At 52.9% G+C, this 27,113-nt stretch overlaps 8 protein-coding genes across 8 annotated transcripts; 6 read left to right on the top strand and 2 right to left on the bottom strand.

Annotated features, from left to right (window-relative positions):
• Nucleotides 1–1,138: 1,138 nt before the first annotated feature.
• On the top strand, nucleotides 1,139–5,440 carry BDZ83DRAFT_573792 (hsp90-like protein; the record flags this gene model as incomplete). Its single annotated transcript, XM_060504650.1, has 3 exons — nucleotides 1,139–3,562; nucleotides 3,617–4,548; nucleotides 4,600–5,440. The coding sequence occupies 3 exons, from the start codon at nucleotides 1,139–1,141 to the stop codon at nucleotides 5,438–5,440; spliced, it is 4,197 nt and encodes a 1,398-aa protein (XP_060366901.1).
• A 923-nt stretch (nucleotides 5,441–6,363) lies between these two features.
• On the bottom strand, nucleotides 6,364–6,822 carry BDZ83DRAFT_238102 (uncharacterized protein). Its single transcript, XM_060501856.1, has one exon. The coding sequence runs from the start codon at nucleotides 6,694–6,696 to the stop codon at nucleotides 6,445–6,447; it is 252 nt and encodes an 83-aa protein (XP_060366900.1). The 5' UTR covers nucleotides 6,697–6,822; the 3' UTR covers nucleotides 6,364–6,444.
• Nucleotides 6,777–7,810, bottom strand: BDZ83DRAFT_750562 (kinase-like domain-containing protein; the record flags this gene model as incomplete). Its single annotated transcript, XM_060513933.1, has 2 exons — nucleotides 6,777–7,484; nucleotides 7,604–7,810. 2 exons carry the CDS (start codon nucleotides 7,808–7,810, stop codon nucleotides 6,777–6,779), a joined length of 915 nt encoding a protein of 304 aa, XP_060366899.1.
• A 1,035-nt stretch (nucleotides 7,811–8,845) lies between these two features.
• On the top strand, nucleotides 8,846–9,447 carry BDZ83DRAFT_750561 (uncharacterized protein; the record flags this gene model as incomplete). Its single annotated transcript, XM_060513932.1, has 2 exons — nucleotides 8,846–9,288; nucleotides 9,345–9,447. 2 exons carry the CDS (start codon nucleotides 8,846–8,848, stop codon nucleotides 9,445–9,447), a joined length of 546 nt encoding a protein of 181 aa, XP_060366898.1.
• A 1,252-nt stretch (nucleotides 9,448–10,699) lies between these two features.
• Nucleotides 10,700–11,122, top strand: BDZ83DRAFT_650133 (uncharacterized protein; the record flags this gene model as incomplete). The annotated part of the gene is made up of 1 exon (XM_060510348.1): nucleotides 10,700–11,122. One exon carries the CDS (start codon nucleotides 10,700–10,702, stop codon nucleotides 11,120–11,122), a length of 423 nt encoding a protein of 140 aa, XP_060366897.1.
• Nucleotides 11,123–11,948: 826 nt separating this feature from the next.
• BDZ83DRAFT_750560 (uncharacterized protein) lies at nucleotides 11,949–14,347 on the top strand (the record flags this gene model as incomplete). The annotated part of the gene is made up of 3 exons (XM_060513931.1): nucleotides 11,949–12,412; nucleotides 12,485–13,180; nucleotides 13,237–14,347. 3 exons carry the CDS (start codon nucleotides 11,949–11,951, stop codon nucleotides 14,345–14,347), a joined length of 2,271 nt encoding a protein of 756 aa, XP_060366896.1.
• Nucleotides 14,348–14,755: 408 nt separating this feature from the next.
• Nucleotides 14,756–15,804, top strand: BDZ83DRAFT_573732 (memo-like protein; the record flags this gene model as incomplete). Its single annotated transcript, XM_060504647.1, has 2 exons — nucleotides 14,756–14,922; nucleotides 15,006–15,804. 2 exons carry the CDS (start codon nucleotides 14,756–14,758, stop codon nucleotides 15,802–15,804), a joined length of 966 nt encoding a protein of 321 aa, XP_060366895.1.
• A 4,872-nt stretch (nucleotides 15,805–20,676) lies between these two features.
• Nucleotides 20,677–22,166, top strand: BDZ83DRAFT_573800 (SNARE domain-containing protein; the record flags this gene model as incomplete). Its single annotated transcript, XM_060504651.1, has 3 exons — nucleotides 20,677–20,956; nucleotides 21,017–21,799; nucleotides 21,853–22,166. 3 exons carry the CDS (start codon nucleotides 20,677–20,679, stop codon nucleotides 22,164–22,166), a joined length of 1,377 nt encoding a protein of 458 aa, XP_060366894.1.
• Nucleotides 22,167–27,113: the final 4,947 nt, after the last annotated feature.

Here is a 27,113-nt window from a genome sequence, read left to right as displayed (position 1 = left end):
TCAATCTCAACCTGTCACCTCACCTCGCACCTGCTTTTCTACCTACTTTGTTAATTACTTACATTTTGTATCTTCATTGGCCATTGCCATCCCCATCTCGCTGTGGCGTTTCAAGGCACTTTTCTTTGCCCTTTCTTACCTGCTTCTGCGCTATGTTCTAGACCTCCCCACACCACTTCCGGAATCCAAGCCGCCATCCGACCATCTCATTCTCTGTCTCTCGTCCGCTCATCTAGGTATCCATCCGAGACTACCTACCTTACTACACGAGACACCCACACACTCACGCACACACACGTATGTACTCACTCTCACACCCTCTATCTCAGGCCCATCTTAGTAAGCCCCGGCCGCTATTGCTTGCTGTTGCACTTGCACCTTCCTCCCCTCCCTCCGACTTTCCATCTTTGCCGCCTCTTTTTCGAAGCCGCCGTTTGCAGTCGAATTCAAACCGAGCGGGAATCTCTACATCAGCGCCCCAATATTCTTTTTCCCTTCGCCTTGCCCGGTGCCCCAGTACCTAGTTGCCTAGGTAGCTTAGTTACCTGGCCCTGTTTGCGCCTTGGTCAAGCCCGGCCAGCACCAGCCGCCGTTGTCGCTTCTACCCATTGCCACTGCCACTACCACTTCGTGTAGCTGCCGCTTTTCTTCCCGCACGAAATTGGGAAGGCTTGTGAACTAACGGACAACAAGAAGAAGAATAAGCAGGGCGCTTGAGCTTTTTCTTCATCCCCCCAGTGCCGAACTGCGCCTCGACTGCTCACAATTAGAGCACATTCCCAAGCGAAGCGTCCATCCGGAGACGGGTCCTTACTCCGGCGGTCCAGAACGCACGCCCTCCACGCAGACAAGGCGCCGCGCCATGCTCTGCTCCGCCTTCTACTCCCCCACGATTCTCTAGCATTCTGCCGCCGTCGCCGTCGCCGCTTGTTACGTCTTTGTCACTGCCTGACTGCTCACATCGACAAACCTCTGTCCAATTACTCCGGCTCCGTGGGCACCTGACGACGAGGGTTGCATTTTCATCACCCACCGCGGTTTGAACTTCTTTTCTGTAAACCTTACCTAACCTATACCACGCTCCCATACCGAGGTTCACCTGCGAGCCGCAGCTTCCCATGCGTGGGCCACCGCCGAAATGCCACCTCCCGAACCTGTTATCACCAGCAGTCATGCTCGAGACAGTCGTCCAGTAGTCTCACCTCTCAAAACTGCAGTACCATCCCAGAAACCCAGCCCTCCAGAATCACGGCCTTCTACCGGAGAGAGCGGTTTCAACTTTGACGCATCGCCATCACCACCGGAGGGGTCCGGACCTGCACGCAGCGATGGCGCCCCGAGTACGACCAGCAGCGGCCGCTTCTTTCGCGAGAACTTCAAGATGGGATCCGGTGAAGACAAACGGTCACATTCAGCTAGTCCCTTTCGCATATCGATGCCTTTCATCACGCCCGGGCAGCTCGCATTTTCCGCCATGCAATACTTGCCAGTTCCGATACTGGTCCTGAATAATCTCAAGACTGTAGTCCTTGCCAATGAAGCCATGGGGAGGATGCTTGGATTGACAAACGATGCAGCCGAAGACAACTCATACATTGCTGAGAGGTTGAGAGGGCAGTCCTTATCACAGGTTGGTATCGACATGATCCAGGAAGGTCATCCAGTTTGGGTAGGATGGGAGGCGTTTTTGGATTCTCTCGTTCTCGAAATGGGCGCAAATCAGACGTCAAAGGATGCCGCGGATATGTTTGCCCAAGGACAAGGTGGAGAGGCGACACCGACCCCGGATTCGCTCGCCCCGCCATTATCGGACCATCCATCGGGTCCATGTTTGGTCAAAGATGCCGTGGTGGATGTCATCATCTCCCGCAAAGAGTTGGGAAAGCCGGGATTTCATCCCCGGGCCAAGGGCTGGGGATCGGATCATCAAGTTTACGCCAAAATGATTGTTACGATATGGGAGATTGAGGATCACCAAGTCTACTTCACCCTAACTTTCACCAGCACAAATTCTCCACCTTCTCAGCCAGCCCCGAGCCGTAAGGCGGTCGCACGACCCAACATGCTGGAACAAGCAGACCGCAAGACAATATCCAATTCGAACCCGCCCTCCGTCAGTTCCAGCCACGACTCGAGCTCACCATCTTTTCGCGTTAGCCCGAGCGCTGTATCGCTCTCGTCGAGCCCGTTCCCGCCGATGGGTCCGCCTTCTACCGCCGTCCATGCGAGCTCGCCCTCGATCCTGCAGAAGATGATTCTCATGAAAGACGCTTTGCTCGATAACACGGAAATGCCCATCCTTGCGATGTGGAAGGATGGAAGCGTGACATTCCCGAATCGCGCCGCTCGAATACTATTACGGCAAGAAAGCGACCTGGAAAAATCATCAGACGGATTCGATTTGCTACCGGGTTGGACAGTTTGGGACCAGGACTTTGAGAGAGAGTTGGATGTGAGCGAGTATCCCATTTCGGTACTGCTCAGAACAGAGACGCCTTTCACCAACATGCGCGTTGGTATGGTTGACCATTTGAATAACAAGATTGTCTACGACGCGCTCGGGGAGGCAATTCGAGATGACAGCACCGGAGAATTCTTGGCCGGCGTCGTCACCTTTAGAGATATCACCAAAATGAAGGAAGAGATTGTCGAGATTAAAGAGAGGGACGAGGAGCGTTTCAAGCTGATATGCGATACGATGCCTCAGCTGGTCTGGACGACAAAACCAGATGGTTATCACGACTTTTTCAACACACGATGGTACTCATACACGGGACTCACTCCCGAGGAGTCGATGGGCTTGGGATGGAAGCATCCATTTCACCCGGACGACATACCGGAAAGTGCTCGACGATGGAAGCACTCTCTGGAAACCGGCAATCCTTATGTGACAGAGTACCGATGCCGCAGCAAAACCGGCGAATGGAGGTGGATGCTGGGTAGAGCTCTGCCGCAGAGGAATAAGGAGACGGGCGAGATAGAAAAGTGGTTTGGAACTTGCACCGACGTCAACGAAAGCATCGAGGCCAAACTCGCTGCTAGGAGCACCCGACAGCAGCTACTGAGCGTTCTTACGCATTCCCAGGTCACCATCTTTACCGTCGACACTAACCTGAACCTTACCATGTTGGAAGGTGCGCTGATGTGGGACAGCAATGGGGATGACAGTGCCGCAAATCAATCGGCTTGGTTCCTCGGCCAAAACATGTACGAGGTCTTCAACCGACTCAACCCTCAGCTCAAGACTGGGGAACGCCCCAAATTCCTCCGCCCCGTCGAAGATATTTTGGCAGGCGGAAAGACGGAAGAGGTGGCAGAGCACGGCATGGACGGACACTGGTACCGGACGAGATTCTTACCTATTCTCGGCAAGAAGACGAAGGAGGCTATCGTGAGCAACGAGACACGCATCGAAGGCGTCATCGGAGTCATTATGGACGTGAGTGAGCTCAAGGAAAAGGCTGAAGATTTGGAAGAGGAATCTCGTGAGAAGAAGCAGGCGATGGCGAACGAGGCGGCCGCAAAGGAAGCAAACAGGCTCAAGAGCCAATTCCTCGCTAACGTGAGTGAAGTGCGGTATATGAGTCTATGAAAGCAGGAACTAATGAGTTGATAGATGTCACACGAGATCCGAACGCCCATTACTGGCGTCATCGGAATGGCCGAGTTGTTGAGAGATATGGAACTTGACGCCGAACAGACCGAATACGTCGAAAATATCCAGAGGTCGGCGAATGCACTCTTGACGGTCATCAACGATATCCTCGATTTCTCAAAGGTTGAATCCGGACGTCTCGACATTGAAGAAGTCCAGTTCTCTCTCTCAGTCATTGTCACGGATGTCAGTAAAATGCTGAGTTTTGCCGCGGAGCGAAAGAATCTGGACTTCCGATCCGACATATCGAAAGAAATCGAGAGGGATCTGGTTGTCATTGGTGACCCCGGTCGTGTACGCCAGATCATTACGAATCTTTTGACCAACAGTATAAAATTCACCAACCAAGGTTACGTCAAGTTCTCAGTGCAGAAGGAGAAGGAGACATCGGATAGCATTGTCGTTAAATTCATCGTTGAGGATAGCGGTATCGGAATTGAGGAGGAGGTGCGGAAGAAGCTGTTCCAACCCTTCAGCCAAGGAGACGCCTCGACAGCGAGAAAGTTTGGTGGCACGGGCTTGGGTCTGACGATTTGCAAGAACCTTCTCGAGTTGATGCATGGAGAGATGACGCTGGAATCCGCCCTTGGCAACGGAACAGTGGCAACGTTTTGGGTTCCCTTCAGCAAACCCCAGAACCAAAGGGCACCGCTTGTCGAAATCGGTTCCCTCCCGGACAGGCTGCAGTCTGAAATGAGCGTCTCTTGCCACAGTTCCGAGTTTGAACAGCTTCTTAACACGCCTCCAGCTTCTGGAGAGTCGTCGCAATTCCTAACCGACAAACACAAGTCTCCATCACGGCGACTTTCGGTACGGACACCGCCGGCCTCGGACGAAGAGTTGTTGCCACATGCTGAACGTGCTAAAATCCGCGTTCTCGTCGTCGAGGATAAGTGAGTAAATTCCTATTGGCCACGTTACGGTCCGTACTAATGATTTCCCAGTGCAATTAACCAGCAAATTGCAACCAAGACGATTATGAAACTTGGCTTCACGGTAACAGCAGCATGGAACGGGAAGGACGCGCTCGAATACATGTCGGCAGCCCAACAGGGCAAACACAGCAAGCCGGATATCATATTGATGGACGTGCAAATGCCAGTCATTGACGGCTATAAGTGTACGCATCTACTTCGCCACCACCTACCGTACAAGGCCTACGTACAAGATGTACCGATTGTGGCGATGACGGCATCGGCGATCCAAGGCGACAAGGAGAAATGCACTCGAGCAGGAATGGACGATTATCTTGCCAAACCAGTCAAGAGCAAGACGTTGGAAAGGATGCTTGTCCGATGGAGCTTGATGAAGAGGTCGCAACAAACAACGTACAGGGAATCAGATGGGTCCATGTCTGATTGCTCAGACACCGCTGCGCACTGCAGCAACGCCGACATCCCCGGCGTAGCACATGACCACCCAGATCCCACGCCCCCTACTTCTACAGAAGCAGTGGCGCCTTCGAGCCGCCAACGAGAGCAAAGCCAGGAGACGGATCGTGAAAGTCGGGGCGATCCGGTGACACCCAGGCCTCTTACCAGGAACAACTCTTATGAGCCGTCACCATTCGATTCTCCAAACGTGGCGGAATCCATCAAGCCAATAAGGCGCTCTGAGACTGATGAGCTCGCGTTGCAAGCACAGCAAGGCAAGCTTATGGAAGCTGCGGGTGGGAAGAAGCTCCCGCGACGAGGAGAATCGTTCCAGACGGTGGTAGCCGGGGATTCCTTAACAGAGGAAAACGTGGAAAAGTTGGAAAAGGAGGAACACAAGCGGAGGTCATAGACATTGGGGAGTTCTCACAGCATCCTACGTTTTTGTCCAAGTGCTTACCGAGGGGGAAGACATTTACTACCACACAGCGAGGTGCATGGCGCCCGGTCACTGTATTTATGCTTACAAACGTAACACAGAGAGACTTGTACATATGGAAGCAGAGAAATCGGGAAGGACAGAGATTGGGGACAGGGACGGTGACGCGAACAGGTCATGTTGCATCTTGGCATTTCGATCGGCGTATAGGCGATGGGGTTTGGATTTTGACGAAGCAATGGAAGAACCGGGAACTCCTGAGAATACAAAAATGCGGGCGACGTGGTTTGTGGTTATACATATTCGGAAACCGATAGAATTTGGGGGGATGGGAGTCCGAGGGGTTTCTTGATGAGATTCTGTCTGCCTGCTGCTTACGAGCCCAGGTTTTTGTTCTTCTTTTTTATTATTTTAAACAATTCTAGTCGATTATGACAGAAATCGAAATCGAAATTTGATACAAATGAACTTCTTTCCTCTGAGTCTTGTTGGTTTTGGGATATATTACGGTGTTGAGCGATTTGGTCCCTGGATTTGCTGGGTGTGAAGGCGTAGGGTCTCGGGAGGCGCAGCTGTCTTTTCTTTCCTTGAAGACTTTTTTTGTGTTGACGTGATTTTCTTCACGGGATGCTTCTCTGTCTACCCAAGAAAGCGAAGCGAAACCGAGTGAGACTTTTCGTGAGATTGGATCTAGACTTTGTTGGTGGTGGAGGGTTAGGTATCCGAGCGTGCCGTGGATGGGATGACCGAATTTGGGAGGGGAGGAGGGGGAAGTTCGGAGTCTGATCCGGATTGCATGGGTCAGGGGTTCTCATCTACGCCCTTGGAGGGGATTTGGGGTTGTATGGCGTATGGCGTATGGTATAGGTAGGTATGCGGGTGATTTTTCTTGTGTTTAATAGAGTTTCCGAGATCTGGGCTTGGCGTGGGAGGTTTGAACGGTGCAGGGCTGTGCTGGGGTGGATCGTGAGGGTAATCTAGGATTGGGCCTGCTTTTCGAGTGAGGGTGTGTAAGTATGAATATGTAGGAAGGGGGGGGTTAGAGTTGAGAGAAAGAAAGGTTTGGATTTCTGGGATGGAGGTTTCCGGAGGTCTGGGTCGGTGTACTGTGTGTGGGTGGATGGATGTATGTGTGTGAGTGTGTAAGTGTAAATGGGGAGATGGGAGGTGGTGCGTGCCGTGGGGTGACTCGAGCGGGTTGTGTGGTTTATGGCGATATTCTCATTCATGTTGATATATCGTGAAGAATGATAGATCTAGATCTCATCTTGCTCTTCACCCTCATGACCATACTCACCTTCCCCTACCATCACGACCCAAGAACCTCCACAACCTCCCCACTCCCAATCCTCACCTCCGGATCCCTCTCCAACATCCTCCCAAGCAACACCTTTTCACTATCCCCGCTCCTCCCCAACGACGTCCTCAACTCCTCGATCTCATCCAACCACGCCACCATTTCTTGCTTGACAGCTTCGTCTTCAAACACGTGTGGCAGGATCCAGGAGCCCGTAGGCAGCGGGATGTATCCGAAGCAGAAGAGGAGGGTGACGCCTAGTCCCCAGACATCGGAGGCGTGGGATTTGGTGCGGTGGAGGAATTCGGGGGGTGCGTAGGGGGGTGTGCCGGAGGGGGACCAGATGTTGAGGTCGGGAGAGGGGGGGGTTGACGAAGAGGAGAGGGTGAGGGCGGCGCCGAAGTCTAGGAGGACTGCGTGGGGTTGTGGGTGTTCGTCTCTGTGAGTTGAAGAGTGAGGTGATGAATGGGGATGAGGAGGGGAGGGGGAGGAGAAGATTATGTTTTCCGGTTTGACGTCGTCGTGGATTATGTTGCAAGTTGAGTGCAGGTGGGAAAGGGCTGATGCAGTTTGGGACCAGATTGCTAAGGCGTCGGAGTAGGAGAGGGTGCAGGTGGAGGTTTTGCGGTTGATGTATTTTTCGAGGCTGAGGCCGGCTTCGTGGCGGAGAGTTATTGTTGGTGGGGAGGGGGTTGAGGTTAGGATTTGGGATATGTTTGGCTGTTGAGAGTGTAAGTTGGGATGGAAGTGAGTTTAGGTGGACGTAGGCCAGGTTTTTAAAAGGGGGAAGCGGGAATGTATGGATGTATAGCACGTAGGTAGGTGTAAATGGTACGTACGTGGCCTCTGGCGAGGTTGAGGGCTTCGACTTCTTTGCGCCAGCGGTGGTGGGTTCTTGGGTTTTCGGGGAAGTTGAATCTTTTGATGACTGCTGGGAGGTTGTTGTATATTGTGGATTCGATTACAGAGTGGTATGTTGTTGCAATCGTATTTGAGGGCGTGTTGACTGGGTTGTCGATTTGGGAACTCTCTCTGGCGGTTTCCATGGTTGGGGGCTCGGACAGATATCAAACGTAATGATGCCTGATTATCACAGGAACTGACTGCTGTATACTCGTTACAAGATGAGATGTTGGCATAGGACGGTATCGGATATCAAATGCCAAGGTATTTGAGGAAAATGTGCTGGCGCGGCAAGGCCGAAAAGATGCCGTTTTCGGGCTCAAGTGCGGGGTGACTCACGCCGATAGTATCCTGCGGGGTGTATCCACCCGGGCCGCTGTGGAGTATCCGAGTCCGGGGTACTTTCGGATGAAGCGGCTCTCCACGGGGAGGAGGTCCGGGGAGACATGCAACGTCATCCTCAAGTGGACCAATGTCTCAAGCGATTTGGTGTTCGTGAAGCATGGAAATGGGTTCCCGCATTGCACATGTCCGGGCTAAATAGACCGTGAGCCAGGTTAAGTGTCAGTCTGTTCCACCCACCCCCAACACCCCCAAAAGGTACCTATTGTACGGAGTGTGGTAGCAACTCGTGACCACCCAGATGTAGTTTCCCTCATAAGGATGCTCCCACAAATTCAGTTGCGTATATGAGCTTCATACACGACTCTCACGTGGGTTCTTCATGCTGCACCTATTAACTCTAGTACCTAAATTTGCTGGGGCAAGCTGCAGTGTGACTTGATTCTACAAAATGGCAATGATACATCAACGAAAGTGCGCTAATAGTAGACAATGATTCGTGTCTGAGTGGCATGACAAGGCAGACTTGATGCGAGCCTCCAATCGCCGCCAGTCAGCTTCAGCCATCATGCAGGCAACCAACAGGCGAACCAACATGAGGAGCATCCAGACCACCAGGCCGCATAGGACAACCGCCCAGCTCCAGCCAATGGTTGCGGCACAGTCCCATGAGCATGAAGAGCATGGCCCCTCGGACATTTCCCTCACTTCCTGCCATCTCACTTCCCACCCAATTTTACCAAACTTTGCCTCTCTTCTCATCTCGCAGCTGAGAACCTATATTCATTGCAGTCTCACCGAACCAGCCGAGCTCCAACAGCTAGATACTACTCGCGATGGCTGAAGCCCTCGGGCTAGCCTCAAGCGTCATCGCTGTCGTCGAGCTGACGGCAAAAGTCGCAGGAGCCTCGATCAAACTCGTCAACCTGTGGAAAGAGATCAAAAATATCCCAGATGCGCTGCTTGAAAAGGCCGAGCGGCTCAGGGACTTTGAAGACTTTCTTCTAGAGACAGAGAGCCAGGCCTTCAATAGTCCTCTGCCCCAACAGGCTTGGAATAGTGCTCTCTTGCAAAAATACATCTATAGAACCCGGGCTGTGTTGAAGGATCTGCAGGAGATAGTCGATCAGCTGTACACCCAGGTCACAGATCCACGAAGGTTAAAGAGGAATCTGGCGTCGACAAAGGCTGTTCTTCGAAAGGAGGACCTTTCTGATTTGGACTCGAAGCTGAATTTGGCATTGGAGCTGTTCAGGCTGGCTCGCGAGCAGTATTTGACGTCAGCAATTTCTTTCATCAATCACTCTACCATGAGGCTGACTGTCATTCATTTAGATCTCTGCTGTCATACTCTGTGATGGTTCAATTACAGCAGTCATCTGATATAAAGTCTTTTCAGTTGCCCAACACACAAACTGCCATTCGAGGTCAAACTTAAGACACCTCGGTTGACGGTGGCACAAACACCAGCCAGTCCCTTGTTGTTAAAGCGCCAGCAATGGCGAACTTTTCCCACAGACGAACCATGACTGGCAGAATCTGCCTGGCTTGGAAATCAGACGTCGGCTACAAGCTGCACGCGCAGCCACCTAGTTGGCTTACGGGATCAGTATATTCCGTCCTGGCGCAGAAAAGCTTATGGGGGTGGCAACTGAGCCTCAGATCTTACGAAGTCGTGGGCAATTTTAGCCATGAATTGTACAGAACAATGAGGCAAGACGACTGCCCTGCATTTCTCAGACAATTGGATGATCAAAAGATGTCACCGTTCGTTCGAAAACGGGATGGATCAACTTTACTTGAGGTATGGTTTCTGCTTGCTTTCATCCTCCTGTTTAAGACGAAAATTCTGACCCGACGTGTTTGGCAGTGTGCGTTCTCACGCGGTTCTTTGAGTATAGTCAAAAAGCTACTAGAGTATGGTCTAGGGCTGTGTGTGCTAGAAAACTCTTCAAGTTACAATCGCAGGTGAAGACAACCTTTTCATTTTCCCACTTCACCAAGGCTGCAATTCTCTGACGATGAATAGCTATCCATGGGTTTTCAACGCGTTAACATGGTTCTCGTTTGATGAGAAAGTAAACTATGGGAATGCACATGCAGCGCTGGTCGAAATTTCGAAACATGGCCTGAGTGATCTTCTAGAGGGTCCCGAAGCTTTTGACATTTATCTTGACAGGAGCAGAACGATGGCAGGGTTCCGGATCTTATTTAAATATGCGGGTCGCCGTCGATACCAATCATTTCCGTTCAGGAAAAGGCTGCAGCATTTCCGGACAATGGTCTGGAGGGCCCCAGATGGTCAATTTTCCTCGGATGAGTTGCATTTCCTGTTGCCGGAGACTGAAAATCTCGGCATTGATGCTCTTGTGTCATCACGATCGGCAGGCTACTGCTCCCTCTTGCAATCGTTGGCTTTCGGCATGGTCCGTCGGACTGCGGCTAAGTCATATCATGTCGACCGAGAACCGAGGTCTCAGATAAAATGGTGCGAACTTCTCAGAACTTGCCTCGAACTTGACCCTGCGGGTCTTTGTCATCTTGAAGATGCCGAGTTCCCCTGCCATCCATATACTAGAAGTCAAACCGCCTTCTCATTTCTAATTGATAAGGCCCCTTATTGGTTCTTTGATTATCCACGGTCAATGAGCGTCCGATGGGCCTCAAATTATCAACGCCTACAGAGGGGAATGTCAGCTTGGTTGGATGTTTTGACTTTGAATGGGACTGATCTCTTGGACTATGGGCGCAAAGAAAGACGGCTTCATGATGAAGGTCTTACAACTACTCGAAGAAAATGGCATCGCACACTTGCAGTGAACTACAGACCTCCTTACCTGACGCTTCGGCTTCGCCTCCTTGGTATTACTTATGGAAAATCGAAAGATGATTGGATGTTTTGGTGGGTTACCGAATACGAGCATTATGCAGGCGAGTTTTGGGCAATGGTTCATCGGGTGGATCTCGACGTCAACGTCCCTGGTGGATGGGTAGACGAGCGCGATAGATATTATTACGAGTATCAAGAGGAGGAAGTAGCAAGGGAATGGTTAGACGAGGAGCTCATGCCAATGATATGGTCTGAATATTGTGAGATAAAAGCACCGCTCTGAATACAATAGTGGAAAACTCTCCAGCTTTACAAGCTTTAGCCATCAAACAGAACGGGATCCGGCTTTGAAGGGAAATAACACGGCACGAAATACACATGAGAGAGCTATTATTGTGCCCTGATTTCGTGCCTGAACAGAGAGTGACTTGGACCAGCACGCAAAATACCGCGGGATTGTAAGCAAGATGCGACGGGCTGAGCGATGTGAGACTGGCAGCATATCTAAGTACAAGTAGACACTTGACAACCTCAGAGAACACATCAGCCCAGTCCGCTTCTATACCACACATTTCAGGCTCTTCTTTTCGTATACTCGGCAGCAATATGGCATCTGAGTCCATTGTGATCTCATACAAGCAGCGCTTTCTCCATGCAGTAGAATTGTTGACTAGGTAAGTGCTGGTGTTTGATTTCCCACAGCCTTCAGATCCTGTTGGTTGGGTCTTGAGCCCGGCCGGTTTGCGGATCTTAAGCCGGCTTTGAATGGCCATCACCCCTGTCGACATATGCAGGTTTGCCGCCGAGGCAGCAGGGCCGTCCCGCATCCGTGACTGTGCCGCAGGGCTATGGCAGAGACGGCTGATGGGATCCCTCTTGGTCTCCTGGTCCCGGTTGATGAGTGTTGGGTAGCTGATTCCTTTTCTATTCCTCGAGCAGTTGGAGACACTTTCGAAAGGCTTTCCTGTCTTCAAGCGTCCTTCATTTTACGTGTCGTCGCTACTCACAGCCGTCAACATTTGCATGGATGGGAAGCTCCATGGTTCATTTCTCTCATTTCTCCTTGAAGAAGCTAGACAATACGTCCGGCCGCTACATTTGTTGTTCTAATGGAAGCGATCGGTGCCGCTGCCAGCGGCATAGCCCTGGGCCAGCTGTGCATAGGCATCTCCAAAGCCGTCCACCTCTGGCACTCGATTGAAGATCTTCCCGTAGACATTCAAGACGCCGTCGACCGCCTCGAAGCCCTGGGTCCCGTCCTGGAAGACATGTTCACCATGATATCCAGCTCCGAAGAGGACTACGGCGGTCCGGATCCGAGTCTCCAAGTACCGGCACGGCACGCGAAGGCGTGCATAGCATACGCCACCAAGGCGCATCACGCCCTCAAGGATATGGTCGAGAAGCTAAAAACTGCTACGCATAAACCGCCAAAAGCGAGTATCCATGGCCGCGCGAAACGGAAGATGAGACTTGCTTGGGCTGGGTTGAAGCGTGATGATGTGGTCAAATTGGAGCGGAGGCTGGATTCGGCGGTTGGGATGGTTCTCATGTGTGTTGGGTCTTATGAAAGGTTAGTAAATGGCGACTTGGAGGAGTCAAATTCGAGATCAGAGAACATTTGCTCACTTTCTTCGTGTTACAGAGCGATGATACAAGCATCTCATGATAGGATAGCTGAGAAGATGGCCGCGAAAGTAGTCAAAAGCCAGAGGAAGCTACACGAGGTAAGCGAGGAGAGGATTGCGCAAAAGGTATCGCACGAAGTGTCAGAACAACTAGAGAAACTGGCGAAACAATTGCAAGCGCCGGAAAGTTGTCGCGACAAAGAGGAAGAAAGTCCAAAGTATGTCATTATCAGGTCAAAAGCGGCCTGGATGGGAGCGAAACTACCGTCGTACCAACCCACTGCGAGGGGCCAGCTCGCGACCGTCTGTTCGAGAGAACAGAGCGAATGGGGTCTATCTGTCCAGTTCCCAGCTTGGATATCCCGAGCTGTGTGGCAGATACAGATCAGTTGGAGTATGACTGGCGGGTGGCAGCAGAGCCTGCGGTCATTCAGCGTCAGGCCGAGAGATAGCGATATCTTTGTGGCCGTGGGGAGGGGCAATGTGACAAGCATGATGGCCATGTTCAGTAAAGGAGACGCATCGCCGCTCGATAGAGACGAAAACGGCGGGTCTCTATTATATGTTAGTTCTGAAGCCCCTGCCTTTAACGTCTTTTGGAAAGTTAACATTGCGTCGCAGTATGCTACTTTCAGAGAGCAACTCGAAGTATGCCGAACGCTTTTAGACCTTGGCCTCGAAGACCTTATAGATGATGATGGCGGGTCAAACGAGTGAGCTCGATTATTCCCCAAGAGCCGCTGTCTCTAACGAGCATAAGCATAAACAGAAGTCCGCTCGGGAGTCTAGTCGAGTCCCGTAAAAACTTAGCATACCAATCCGACGACAACCATCTCAACCTCGTTTCTCTCTTTCAGTCCCGCAGCGCTAACGTACCGACGCTCAACATGGAGCGTATGTTCGACTTTAAAAATGATAACTCACACAGCGATGACTGGCTGCGCATCTTCCAGGACCAGTTTCTCCCGGGCTATCATCAACTTCCGCTGCGAGAACGCGCAGAGGCTGTTCGCTTGGGAGCGTTCATAGTGCTTAGCCATGATACCTACAGGCACCTGCTGAGAGAAGACGATAGAGTGCTTGTAACAGCGGAGGAGATTAGCGGTTCGGCGGAGGTTGGATTTTCGCTAGTTCATTCTGACGCTATCGCCATGGGGAAAAGGTTTGCGGATGAGATGTCTTACGGCGAGCGTCTTCGTTGCGAGGACGACAATGACCAAGTATCGGAGAATGAAGATGACGAAGAAGAATCTAAGGAAAAGAGGAGGAGGACCATGCCTCGTTTCCACCCATACAACGACACATGGAGCCACTCGGTCAGCGAGACTCTCAGAGCCGCGGATCGAATACACTTGCACAGAGTTGAGACCATCATTCCTTTGGAAGGGTACCGGGTCCCAGTCTGGACAGGCACGCCGTTACTCTCAGTCATTGGCGGGACCCTCTGCCGCATCTCGCCCATAGTTCCATGGAATGAGTGGGACGATGTCTTCAGGAGGGTCTTACGGCAGTGGCTGAGGGCCATACGAGACGCCGGCATCGATCTGTTACAGTACGGTATAGATGAGATGCGAACGCTCGATTCCGCCACCGCTGCTGACCTCAGAGGGGCATTTGGCGCCGAAGCGATGGTGGCCTCGCGAAGACATGTGCGCAACCCACTCAAGAGGAGAGAGTCGTGGATGAGAGCGGTAGACCGAGAGCATTCGAGGAATGATCTTTACTGGATTCCCGTGCGCGTGATCGGCTTGAGATATGGGTCGCGACTCGACGACTGGAGGCTTTGGTGGGCGCCCGAGTTCGAGGTATTCGCTGCCGATTTCTGGGCTCTTGTTGATCGGCCGAGACCAGTCATGCCAGGCAGCTGGGTTGAATCATGAACATTAATTTCCCCACGATGAACTTATGTTGATGTAAAGCGACTGTTCACAAAAATAAATACGGGAAGGAAGCATGTTGTTTGCACCCGGCTCTTTCTAACCCGGGTATCCGGGGGCACCCGTACGGACGCTAAAGATGGGCCCGGATCATGCACCAGGGTGGAGAAACCTACCCCTCGCCGGCCCCTCAGGAGCTGATTGCCGGAGGTAGGCACGAAGCTCGCTGGAGCTACCATGAGTGCGGGGCAGTAGGCACGTCACCTTATCACCCTGAGCTCTTGACCTCCCTCTCGTTTCCGTACATACACTTTCAACCTGAGAAGTAGTCTTGACCAGAGACCTGTTGCCCTTACGCTTTGCGAAGATTCGCTTGCTCGTAGCTCTCAACCTCAACTTACAGACATCACAATGGAGTCGGGAGAAGCAGACATCCGCCCTCCTGGTAAGGCAGGCTCCTGGTACTTGGGCGACCCCAAGGAACTCAGGGAGCATCTCGATGGATTCCTCTCCGATGTGCCCGATCAAATTGACGGAACCGAACTACCGGTCCCTGGCGCTCGAGTCATCATCGCCCCGTGAGTTCAGCTTACACCGTCTTCTTCTCATAACGTTGAACGATAAGCAAGTATGTATTTGCTGAACTAACATGACTCGATAGCCACGCCGGCTACGATTACTCGGGTGCCACGGCAGCCTGGGCCTATAAGGCCCTTGACCTCAGCAAAGCGAAACGCGTATTCATTCTCGGGCCCTCTCATACCTTCTACCTGGCAGGCTGCGCGGTCAGCGAGTATGAGAAGTATGGTACACCTTGGGGGAGCCTAAAAGTAGACGAGAAGGTCACATCTCAACTCTTCGAAGACCTCGAAATTCCTGCGATTCCGAGAAAATATGACAACGCTGAACACTCGTTGGAGATGCACCTGCCGTACCTCTGGATCCGGCTGGAACAGACCTTTGGCTCGCCCGAGAACTTCCCGCCCATCGTACCGATCCTAATCGGCGACAACAACAAGGCAGAGGAGAAGGAGGTGGGCAAGTGGCTCGCCGAGTACGTCAAGAACCCGGAGAACGCATTCATCGTCAGCTCAGACTTTTGTCACTGGGGCTGGCGTTTCGATTATCAGCCCTACTGCCCGGACGGGACGCTCAACAGCAAGAAGAAGCTTTCCAGATTCGACCCCACGCCCGACGGGGCGCCCATTCACGAGACAATCAAGATGGTGGATGACTTGGCGATCGAGGCCATCAAGACCGGAAAGCACAGCGAATTCTGTGATAGCATCAAACAGACCAAGAATACGGTGTGTGGCAGGCACCCGATCGGGGTGACAATGGCGGCACTTGAGGAACTGGGCGACCACCGGTTCACGTTTATCCAATACGATCGTAGCGAGTTGATCAAGCGCCCAGGAGACAGTAGCGTGAGCTATGTTTCGGCCTATGCAGTGGTGTAGTGAGGGGGAATGGCGTTAGCAATGAGTTTATACCAGGGAAGGAGACGGAAAGGCTCTGTTCTGTATCGACTACATGGGTAGTAGCTGGACGAAGGTCGGAAGATTCGGGCGTGACAAGAGGAGTTTTGATGGCTTAGATGCAGGTTTCATATCATTTCCCAAAGCAGAGGTAGAGATATTAAGCAAAGGAGCTTTTTCAGCTTCTCGTGGCTCTAGAATAGAGATCATTGGCCACCACCGTCCCAAATGCCGGAGGTCAAAGACACGGGCCTAGAAGGCGGGTGACCAGATTGCTTCAATGCTGGATGAGTAATGCTTGGGAAGGGGGAGACATCAGTAGGTAGGTATGCATAAATCCTCGAGGTCTGATGTTGCTGACGAGCAGGCCACGACTGAACTAACGGGCCTGTTGCGGACGAAAGCATGAATCCAAAGCGGACCGAAGAAGCGGAAGGGAGGGCCGCCGTTTGTCTCGATTCCCCCCTCCCCTTCTCCTTCCACCCCCGCCCGATTCGGGATGATGTAGATGCGGATACTGGTACAGAGATTCCAGCGAAAGAAGAGGGTCAATCCTGGGGCCGTTCGGTAGCACAGCCCTACGGTCTTCCTGGAACCGGCTGGCGGTGCGGCGCTAAGGGAGGCAGAGGCGGTGGGTTGTGACTTATGGGTGTGGGTGCGGTGTCAGCTTCCGCCCAAAGCGGAACGCACTGCGGATCTTTTGGGCAGCCGTGGCAGCTTGTGTTACTTACCGTAAGTGCCAGCGCAGCGACTCTTCAGACCAGGTAGGTGTCGCTGCAGGAATGTGAAGGGGCTTAAAGCTTGTTGTTCAACCAACTCGAGGAGGGGGTTTCTATTCCGAGCTGTCGTTCGGTAAGCTTGCCGAGTGAAGTCCAGGTTTGTCTTTGGATACGAAACCCGCGCGATATGGCAGTTTGCTTGTGAAGCCAAGAAATGGCTGGAAGAAGTAATGGCTTTTTGACTTTTTTGATATTCTGAACGGCCCGTGATGGTGTGAGAAGGATATACCCCGTTGATGACGGCGAGGAGAGTTTTCTTGCGGAAGCCAGATCTCGACTAGTTCCAAGTCTTCTTGGTGGGTTGTTGATCAACCGAAAGGCTCCAAGGGAGGACGGAGGACGGTCATCCTGGGGCTGAAGGTGCTGTAGAATGCGGATTGGTTCAGAAAATTGAGCCGGCGGCGGGATGGCTTACGGGTCGCAGAGGAGAAGGCTGTGTTGATGGGGTTTGCCGAAAAGTGTAAAGCTAGACTGTCTTGCTGGGGAGGGTTTTCTACAGCTGCGTTCCTTGGCGAGCTGAGTGAGGCTTGTTATTCCCCTCTTTCTCTGTGTCTATAATTCATGGATATCTTGTCTCTGTTTGAGGCGGTGAATGGGCCTTGGCATCTTGCCAAATTGTTCGCAATTGAAATCTCCAAGCCGTTGGGCAGCTATTCACCGATTGCTGGCCTTGCTTGAAGGAATGGAAGGCTTTGAAGAAGTGGATAGGAGGATGACGCTGCTAGTCCGACTTGTCCTGGTAGGTAAGCTGAACTTGTCCCAGCCTGCTGATGGCGAGCTTACGGCTTGCATGGAACCGAGTCTAATTGGGGCGAAGGAAGATGAGGCCTTGCCGGGGGGAGGGGAGCAGGCAGCTTTGGGTTGAGTGAGTGAGTGTTCCTGACACGACTACACGCCGCAGATTCCGCAACCAAAAAGAGTAGCCCGAGGCAGTCCGAAAGCCCGTTTTCCTTTTCTCCCTCGCTAGACGAGCACTAAAGAGCTCAGCCGTAGAGGGAGGAGGGGGAAAGAGGCTTGCAGTTGCATGTGTTAGTTTCGCGCTTCCGAGACCGTAAGCTGAGAAGCGAGCGAGCGGGGTGGTGGTGGTGGTGTTGAAAAAGTGGCCGGAAGGATCGATAATTCCTAGAGTTGATGGGCGATGGGATGATTGGGGGAGCTTGTATGGATTAGTTTGTTTAAGAGGCTGAAATCCCCGTTTACCGGTTCGCGGTCATGGTCGTGAACTTTTCCTCGCAATTTTCCAATTCTATTGCTTGGTGTTGCTTGTCTTTTTGGATACCTACAGTACCTTACTACGAGAGGCGCATCGACCTCCTCATTGGCATTGCACCAAAAAGTACCTAACCACCACTAAAGTCGATCATCAGCGTCATTTCCGCGACCAGCCACAGACTCGATTGCCTGTGACCCTAGCGACAGGTTCAGAACGGCTGCTGCGGAATTGATCGACATTGCTGCTCCAGCAGGTTTATTCGACTGCAACCCACAAGAAAATCCCGTGTTCGCGGAGACAGAACAAAAAAAAAGCGGGAAAACGAGAAACGGGAAGACGGCAGCAAAAGAAACACGGGGTGTCCAGTTTCCAAACGAGTGGAGAGATCTGGATCGTCGAACGCTTGATTGGCATTTCGCACCCTTTGCGCTGCAACCTCACAACTGACGACGCCACGACCGACGAAGAGCAGCGACTGTGAGGTTTAGCTATAGTAGCTAAGCCTGCCGCTACCTATCTGGCTTCGGCTGCTTCTATTCTTACCAGCCAACGAAACGCTGTCGAGCTGGGTGCAGTTGAAACCACTGCCACCACCACCAAGAGAAAGAGGAGACAAGAGACACATTTGTGTGGGCTCTTTTGAACTTTGAGGGAACCATTTCGATTGGCTCATAATTCCCGTCGTCAACATCCCTGTCGACCTTTCGCCTTCGACACCACCATCGTAATCGCCTCTGAACGGGTCGTCATAAGCCACCAGGACGAGGCCCGCCGCATCATCAGAAGAGGCAGCCTCCTTCACCAATTTCAAGGTTAGCCTTTTTCCGAGAGTCGTGACATTAGCACGAACGGACAGTCAGCGACACTTTGAAAGCATAAGGGAGCAAGTTGCACGTTGGAAGCCAATTCCGGAATAAGAAGGGTGAAAAAGGAGGTATTGCTTCAGTCAGCAGCAGCACCGACCGGCCAGCGAACACTTGATCGAAGCATCCATCGAGCCAATACCACCAACATCAGACAATCTTGAAGAAAGTCGCATTAATTTTAGGACGCCGGCATTGGACCATCTCCCGCCAGCGCCTCAAGTTTATTCGCCTCCATTCATCGCCCGCCGCCTGTTACAGTTACAGCGCACCCGAAAAAGAGAAGGCAAAAGTCCAAGCTTCAGGGTCCAGTCCTCGACGCTCCTCGACCAATCACCTGCCGCCGAACGCATCCGCCTGAGTCGAGACAGCCCAGACTCACTCACGTTCTCACTTTCTCACACACACACCATCGAGGCAGTCTCACACAGGCCTGAACGTAGCAAATTTTCAGGTTTTCTCACCTCACCAGTGTCACCACAGCCAACAGTGGATGAGAGAGTGACAGACAACGACGTCCCCCCCTTTCCCTCGCGTTGCATCGCCGGCCCCTGCCTCGATTGGGACCTTTTTCGTCGCATGCAGGTACCTCGCCAAGCCCGCCCATCCACGAATACACTCATACTCACATCCCATTCTCACTCTCATCCTCATCGCTCACTCGTTCTTTGGGAAGAGTGTGTATTGTAACTTACTCATCCGACTCTAAGACGACGACGCCATTGACGAACGACGAAATCACAATCTCACAGACACACACTCACCCCAGGCGAGAAAAACACTAAAAAAAGGAACGGCCCTTTCGTCAACCCAGTTTAAATAAATAAAAAAACAACTGAGCACACTCACACACACACAAGCTCCTCGAAGTGCTCCGTAGAGTTGTTGCCAATAAGCCGGGGCCCCTCCAATCATCTCTCCTACTGGAGCCAGAAAGCTACCTAAACGGCGATCGTTCCGCAAGCCAGGGGCACCCCAAGCACCGCGCCCCCATCCCGAACAGACAATTCGAATTTCTGCTACAAAGAAGCGCTTCAAGCCACACGCTTGACGCCCACGTTCCTGCGTCCAAGGCCCTGTGCAATTGTGGATTGTGGCCCATTCGCCTCGTCTCGCTTCATAGCCCCCCCCAGTCGACCATTTGACCCAGAAAAAACGAGCCTGAGACTTCTGTCGTCCAAGCCTGAGAGCGACTCTGTGTGAAAGTCGTACCTGGACCTGGACTTGGACCTGGACCACACCGTCACTTTCGACGCTACAACCACAACGCCAATTCATCTCATCCGCCGCCGCCCCCCTTCTTCTCCTTCGCCCTTTCTACCCGTACTCAACTTGCTTCTTTTTCTGCCACAATCAACAAAACATCAAATCAAAAGGCCTAACACATCTTCCTTCCTACCAAAGCTACCGCGCGCGAGACGACGACGACGACGTTCATCCAACAAAGCAATACTACAATACATTGCATTCGCCCCTGAGCGTCTACCAAACTCGCATCATCGTCGCGCAAGGAAGAAGCCTTCGCGCTTCGCAGAAGCAACATGAGTGTCAGTGTTTCACCCCAACCCTCGCACTTCCGGTGTTTCGCCCGCCCGTCCTCGCCTTGTTCAACCCTCACTCTGCACGCTGCCCTGCCCTACCAACGTTGCATTACGTCCTGTCGTCCTCTTGTCAATCGCACGTTGCTGCGCTGCCCTTCCCTTCTCGAAGTCGAGAAAGTCCACCCGTTCCCGATCCCGTTCCCGTTGCCTTGTCCGCACACTCTTCGCAAAGCCGCAACACCGCAAACTTTGACTTCCTGCGATCACCAACCTTCTTTGCACATCATCATACTTGCTTCAGCCTGGTTGCGTTGCATTTGCCCATTTCGACTGTTCTTCCTTGTTGACGATTAACGCCTTTTTTTTTACCCTTTCATCCATCCTACCTCCCCTAACCTAATTGACCCGACCGTTCTTCCTGCCACCGATATCCGTCGGAGAAAACTAAAACTAACATAATGGCGCAGTACGGGTATGTTTCTCTCTCCCATGGAGCCGACGGGACACACGACGACGAGTACGACCTCTCCGAACGCGGAATACTGACAGACGAGCATAGATACGGTGGTCGTCAAAACCCCTTTGACCAGCGGGACGATGGTCCCGGTGGAGGATACGGAGGAGGAGCTCCTGCCAGAGGTCCTCCTCAGCAGGGCTTCGGCTCAGGACCTTCTCCCTACGGCGGTGGTGGAAACAGAGGATACAACCAGGGACCAGCTATGGGTAGGGACCAATATGGTACGACCTGACCGTGACGGTCGTACGCGCTCTTTTGCTGACTTTTGTCTGTCCAACTAGGCGCCAACGTCGAGATGGAATCCCTCGCCCAGAACGCCAGCGGCTTCGGCCAGTCATCGGATCCTAACGCCATCCTGAACGAGTGCCGATCAATCGACCAAGGAATCGACGAGATTGAGGCCAACCTGAACCAGCTGCGCATGCTGCAGGAGCGTACCTTGACCGATGCCGACACATCAGCAAACTCATCGACGGTCCGCCAACTCGACGCCCTCTCCTCCGAGACGATGACCCTGTACCGCGGCCTTACCGATCGTGTGCGCCAAGTCAAGTCCTCACCCGATGGCCAGTCTGCCAGAAACTCGCCGCAGGTCGGCCGTATCGATCGCCGCCTGAAGGGTGCTATCCAACAGTACCAGCAGGTCGAGTCGGCTTTCCGCAAGCGCACCCAGGACCAGATGGCCCGCCAGTACCGCATTGTGCGACCTGATGCCGACGAGCGCGAGGTTCGTGAGGCGGTTGAGGATGCTGGTGCCGGTGCCCAGATCTTCCAGCAGGCCGTGATGCAGAGCGGTCGCCAGGCCCAGGCCAACGCTGTTCTCAACGCCGTGCAGGATCGCCAAGCCGCCCTCCTGAAGATCGAGCAACAGTTGAACGAGCTCGCACAGCTGTTCCAGGATATGGATACGTTGATTGTGCAGCAAGAGGCCGCCGTTACGCAGATCGAGCAGAAGGGCGAGGAGGTTGTTGAGAACCTCGACAAGGGTAACCAAGAAATCGGAACTGCAATTACCACCGCCAAGGCGACCAAGAGGAAGAAGTGGTGGTGCTTGGGTATCTGCGGTAAGCCTGCACTTGTTGTAGAATGGTCGGAACACCTTGCTAATTGTCTACAGTCCTTATCATCATCATCATTGCTGTCATTGTTGCCATTTACTTTGCCATTATCAAGCCAGGCCAGGCTGCTCCTGCTCCCGCCACCACCGCCCGCGCGAAGCGCAACATTGGCATGCTCGAGTTGCCCGACTTCTCGAACTCGGTCCCTGTCGACACTGGCTCCGCGCCTCCTCAGATTCTGAAGACGACGAGCCGAATCATGCGCCGCATGGTTCAGCAGGGAGCTACCTGGGAACCGACCGCCACTGTGCAAGATTCCGCTGTTGTCGCCCGCTTCGGTGGCAAGGTCGACATGCCTGCTGTCCGCAACTAGACGGCTCGTTGAATTATTCCCGACTCTGTACAAAATACCCATCATACCGCGTTTATCCACCGTCTCACCACCAACCCGGGGCTTCTCTCACACCACCAGTATACCGTCCCTCCGACTTGACGTCTGGATCGATTTCTCACTACCATTACCAATTAAGAGCTTCTTGCCGCTTTTTATAGACGGACGGATTATATGGAAGGTTAACTTCATATCTCTCTTTGCTGCTGGGTAAGGGGGAAGCCAAACACGAAAAATGAGGAAAAAAGAGTCCCTGTGGAGCCCAGGTCCCCAGCTAAAAGCCAGAAAGGATCACAAACTTATTTCGTAGGGTGTTTTTGTATACCCATAACCAGACTTTCTTTACTTGTTCAACCAAAACCATCCGTGCTTCCCCTTTTCTTGTGTGTTGCGTCTTGGATTCGAAAGGTTCTACCTTTTTTCGAGAGGAGGCAAAAACTATCGAACACACTTGTGCGGGCGTTTTCTTAGCTAGCTTACCTTTACCTGCGACTCTGATCGTTGTGTCCCTTTTTATAGTTTTATTTGTTGCATCAGGGGCGTTGGCATGAGTGGTTCGTAAATATAGTCACCTTTTTTAACTTGGCACTTTTAATACTTGAATGGCTCTTGACTTGGTGATGTCTCCATGGGATGTTGTTGCTATGGTTCCTCAAAACTGTGGTCAAGTATGAGTCTATGCTATTTATGAGGTTGCCTGTATGTACGAGCTGAATAAGGGTTTGATGCCCTTCTCAAGATAAAGTCACAGCGACAGAGCATCCGAGTTATGTGCACTTGCCAGAGGACCTTGATATTACTTCTCGATTTTCTTGTCGCTAATGACATACATGTGCTTGGGAAGAAGTCATTTGACTTACTCATGAACCTCGATACGCGAACACTTTATTCAAGGCAAGAAAGCCAGCTTCATGATTCCATGTAGATCTGAACTAGACTATCGTTCCAACTTACTCTATCTACCTGTTCATCAACGTTTGATATCGAGTAAATGAGTGGCTTTGTCTTACCACTTATATCCTCAGTCCCAATATTCTCAACGCTTTTTTCCAACTTTATGGCTCCATACCGAGAACCAAAAATCGAGTCCATTACCTAGCCCTTGGTCTTCACTGGAAACCAGCCTTTTTGAAAGCCTTCGCTGCTGAAGAAGGGGGCCAAGGGCACTATTCCTTATATACAGCTGGCCAGTCTCCATCATATTTTTAGAAGAATTACACAAGCACCACGCTCATGGAATGGCTCATTGACCAAACCAAAGAACACAATACAAAAACTCAATACCGTTTCGTTCAACGCCGCTCGGTAAAGCTGTTAAACTCGACCGCCCTCGAAGAAAGTTAAGAAGACACAAGTGGAGGTTGGCGGCCCGGTGGGATAGTTTATAAAATGTCTTGCGCTGACTGGTCAACACCCGTCTCTGTTGGCCTGTGCGTTATCAACTCTAAAGACATACGGTAGCTAGCGCAGAACTAGGTATATCTGTTCCTCCATCCGGTATCTGTATCCCAGAAAGACGGAAACCAAATTCGACTTCTACTGTAGTATTGATCAGAGGATTGGGGAATTTTCGATATTTGATTGTGTGAAGAATCATTCGACGTTGTTGGGTTGAGCGCTGTCGAGAAGCTCCGAAACGCGCTACGTGGCACTAGCACGATCTACCGCGTGGCGTCTCTGCGCACGTCCCGACGCGATGGATCTCGAGCTAGATTCGACGTCCATCACCGTTGCGAGGGAGGCGGTGGCAGCGAGCGACGAGGACCTGCCATCACGAAGGGTGCGAAAGCCATCCGCGAAAGCCCAACTGAACCAGACTCATCAAGAGATAATCGACAATGCGACCGACGGAGCGACGGAGGTTGCTGGTGGTGGCCGGCGGACGACGACCAAGCGAGCCACAACCCTGGCCAAGGAACGCGCGAAACCCATAGAGGATGACGACAAAAGGCTGCTCCTGACGATGGGCAAGCAGGTCAAAGAGCTACACACAGCGGTCAAGATCATGTTCGATGCGTGGAAGAAGTCGGAAGCACGGAATAAAAACGTTGAGGCAGAGCTTCGCGTGGTCACTTCGGAGCTGCAAACAGTCAAGAGCGAGCTACAGGCCGTCAAAGGAGAGCTGCAAGCGATGAAAGAACGCGTGGAGGACGAAAGCGCCAAGACGAACGAAAACCTCGAAGCACTCGCAACAGTTGCTGCGACGCGGAACAGCCCAAGTGTGTCCTACGCGGACGTCGCGCGAAGCGGCTTAGGTGGGCAAGGTCGCGACTCGCGGGTAGCCACGGCGGGCAACGCGACGCTGCCGAGCCGCAGCGACCCCTTCTGTACGATCGATACATCAAGAGTTGAAGAAGGCAGCGACAAGCTCAACCCAGGCCGGATCCGGGCTGCGGTGGAAAAGGAGATGCGCGCGTTGGACGGACAGGGTAGCTGGCGGTGTCTGGCCGTCACGGTAGACCCAAGGAACGCGGATAGGATCCGGATCATTTGTCGCGACGATGCGGAGCATAGGTATGTCAAGCAGATCGCGGAGAAGAGCTTCGGCCGTGGAGCACGCGTGCTACGAGACGAACTCTATCCCGTGAAGATCGACAACGTGAAGCGAATTGAGGTACTGGATGAGAAGGGCAATGTCAGGGCTGAAGCGGCGGAGGCACTTAGCCGAGAAAACGAGACCACGGTTGCCAAGATTTCTTGGCTTAGCAAGAAAGAGATACCCAAGGCGTATGGGTCCATGGTCGTGTTCGTGACCAAGGCCGGTGATGCGCGTAGACTGATCTCCGAGGGCTTCTTCCACGTTGGAGGAGAGTCCGGCACGACGATGGCGTTTGAACGGCGGCCGCGCCCCCAGCAGTGCTACAACTGCCAGCAGATCACGAAGCACAAGGCGTACCAGTGCGTAAACCCCCGGGTGTGTGGACGATGCGCCAAGGTAGGCCACCACCACTCTGAATGCCGTGAGACGATCGTGACATGTGTGCCCTGTGGCGGACCGCACGAGTCGTTCAGCAAGAACTGTCCGAAGCTGTATCCGCGTTCCCATGAGTAGGAAGGTCCAGATCCTTCAGCTCAACGTGAGGAAACAGGCTGCAGTGCACGAAAGTCTGATGAATGATGAGGCGTTGCGCGACTTCACGGCCATAGCGGTGCAGGAGCCATGGGCGCGGAGGATAGAAGGTAAGGTCATTACGGTTCCGATGGGCAATAGCAGGTGGACGAGGATGGTACCAACGGAGTGGAGGGACGAAGGAAGATGGGGAATCAGGAGTTTGCTTTGGGTGAACAGAGACGTAGAGACAGAGCAGCTGCCGATAGCGTCCTCGGATATCACTGCGGCCATCGTCCGGCTTCCGGATCGAAGACTGATAGTGGCGTCGGTGTACGTGCCGGTGCAGAGGCCGGAGATGCTGCGGCAGGCGTGCGACCTGCTGAGACAAGCTATCACGAATGTCCGAGGAGGAACAGGGGAGAGGGTGGACGTGGTTCTGGTAGGAGACTTCAACTGCCACGACTACCTGTGGGGAGGTGACGATGTGTCGGAGGGCCGGCAGGGCGAGGCGGACCCGATCATCGATCTAATGAGCGAGTACTCGCTCCGCAGCCTCCTTCCGCGTGGCACGAAGACGTGGGAGAAGAACGATGCGGCAACGACGATCGACCTATCCCTCGCGTCCGAAGAGCTAGCAAGAACGGTGGTACGATGCGGCCTGCACGAGACGGACCACGGGTCGGACCACCGGGCGATCGAGACGACCTTCGACATCGCCGCGCCTGAGATGGAAAGCCGGCCACGGCTCCTCCTCAAGAACGCCCCATGGAAGCAAATCAATGAGAGAGTAGAAGCAAACCTAGGGCGAATGCCAACAGGAGGTACGGTGCAGCAACAGACGGATCGACTGATGTCTGTGGTGTGCGAGGCAGTAGAGGCACTGACACCTACGGCCAAGCCATCACCGTATGCAAAGAGATGGTGGACGGCTGACCTCACCCAGCTCCGGCAGATCCATACCCACTGGAGAAACCGGGCGAGAGCGGAGAGAAGGGCAGGTAACAGTCAACCTGAACTGGAGCAACGCGCACGCTCGGCAGCCAAGCAATATCACGATGCCATCCGACAACAGAAGAAGAGCCATTGGGAGGACTTTCTGGCCGACGACGCCAATATCTGGAAGGCCGCGAAGTATCTCGACGCCAGTAAAGGGGCATCTTTCGACAAGATACCTCAACTTAAAAGGGCGGATGGTTCCCAAACGGGAGACGCCGCAGAACAGGCCGAAGAGCTGCTCTCCACATTTTTCCCTCCTCTCCCCAGCATGATCGAGGAGGAGGGGGATCGGCCACAACGATCGCCGGTACCCTTCCCTAACCTCACACTGGGAGAAGTAGAGAGACAGCTCTTTGCGGCAAAGTCGTGGAAAGCACCCGGAGAGGACGGTCTGCCGGTGGCAGTGTGGAAGCACACGTGGCCAGTGGTGAAGGAGAGGGTGCTTACACTCTTCCAGACCTCACTGGATGAAGGGGTGTTGCCGAGGCAGTGGCGACACGCAAAGATCATCCCGCTGAAGAAGCCAAACAAAAGCGACTACGGTATAGCGAAGGCCTGGCGACCGATCTCGCTTCTCTCGACGCTCGGAAAAGTGCTGGAGTCGGTCCTGGCAGAACGTATCTCGCACGCTGTCGAGACGTTCGGCCTCCTTCCCACGAGCCACTTTGGCGCTCGCAAGCAGAGGTCGGCAGAGCAGGCGCTGGTACTGCTGCAGGAGTACATCTACAGAGCGTGGAGAAAGAGAAAGGTGGTCAGTCTGGTCAGCTTCGATGTCAAGGGAGCATACAATGGTGTGTACAAAGAGAGACTACTTCAAAGACTCAGAGCGCGGGGGATCCCGGACAAGCTGGTGAGATGGGTGGACGCCTTCTGCTCCCATA

This window comes from Colletotrichum acutatum, assembly GCF_030867785.1.
Source record: "Colletotrichum acutatum strain CBS 112980 chromosome Unknown BDZ83scaffold_29, whole genome shotgun sequence".
Lineage (NCBI taxonomy): Eukaryota > Fungi > Ascomycota > Sordariomycetes > Glomerellales > Glomerellaceae > Colletotrichum > Colletotrichum acutatum.
Note: the sequence above shows the minus strand (reverse complement) of the source record. Positions and strands in the feature narration are given on the sequence as shown.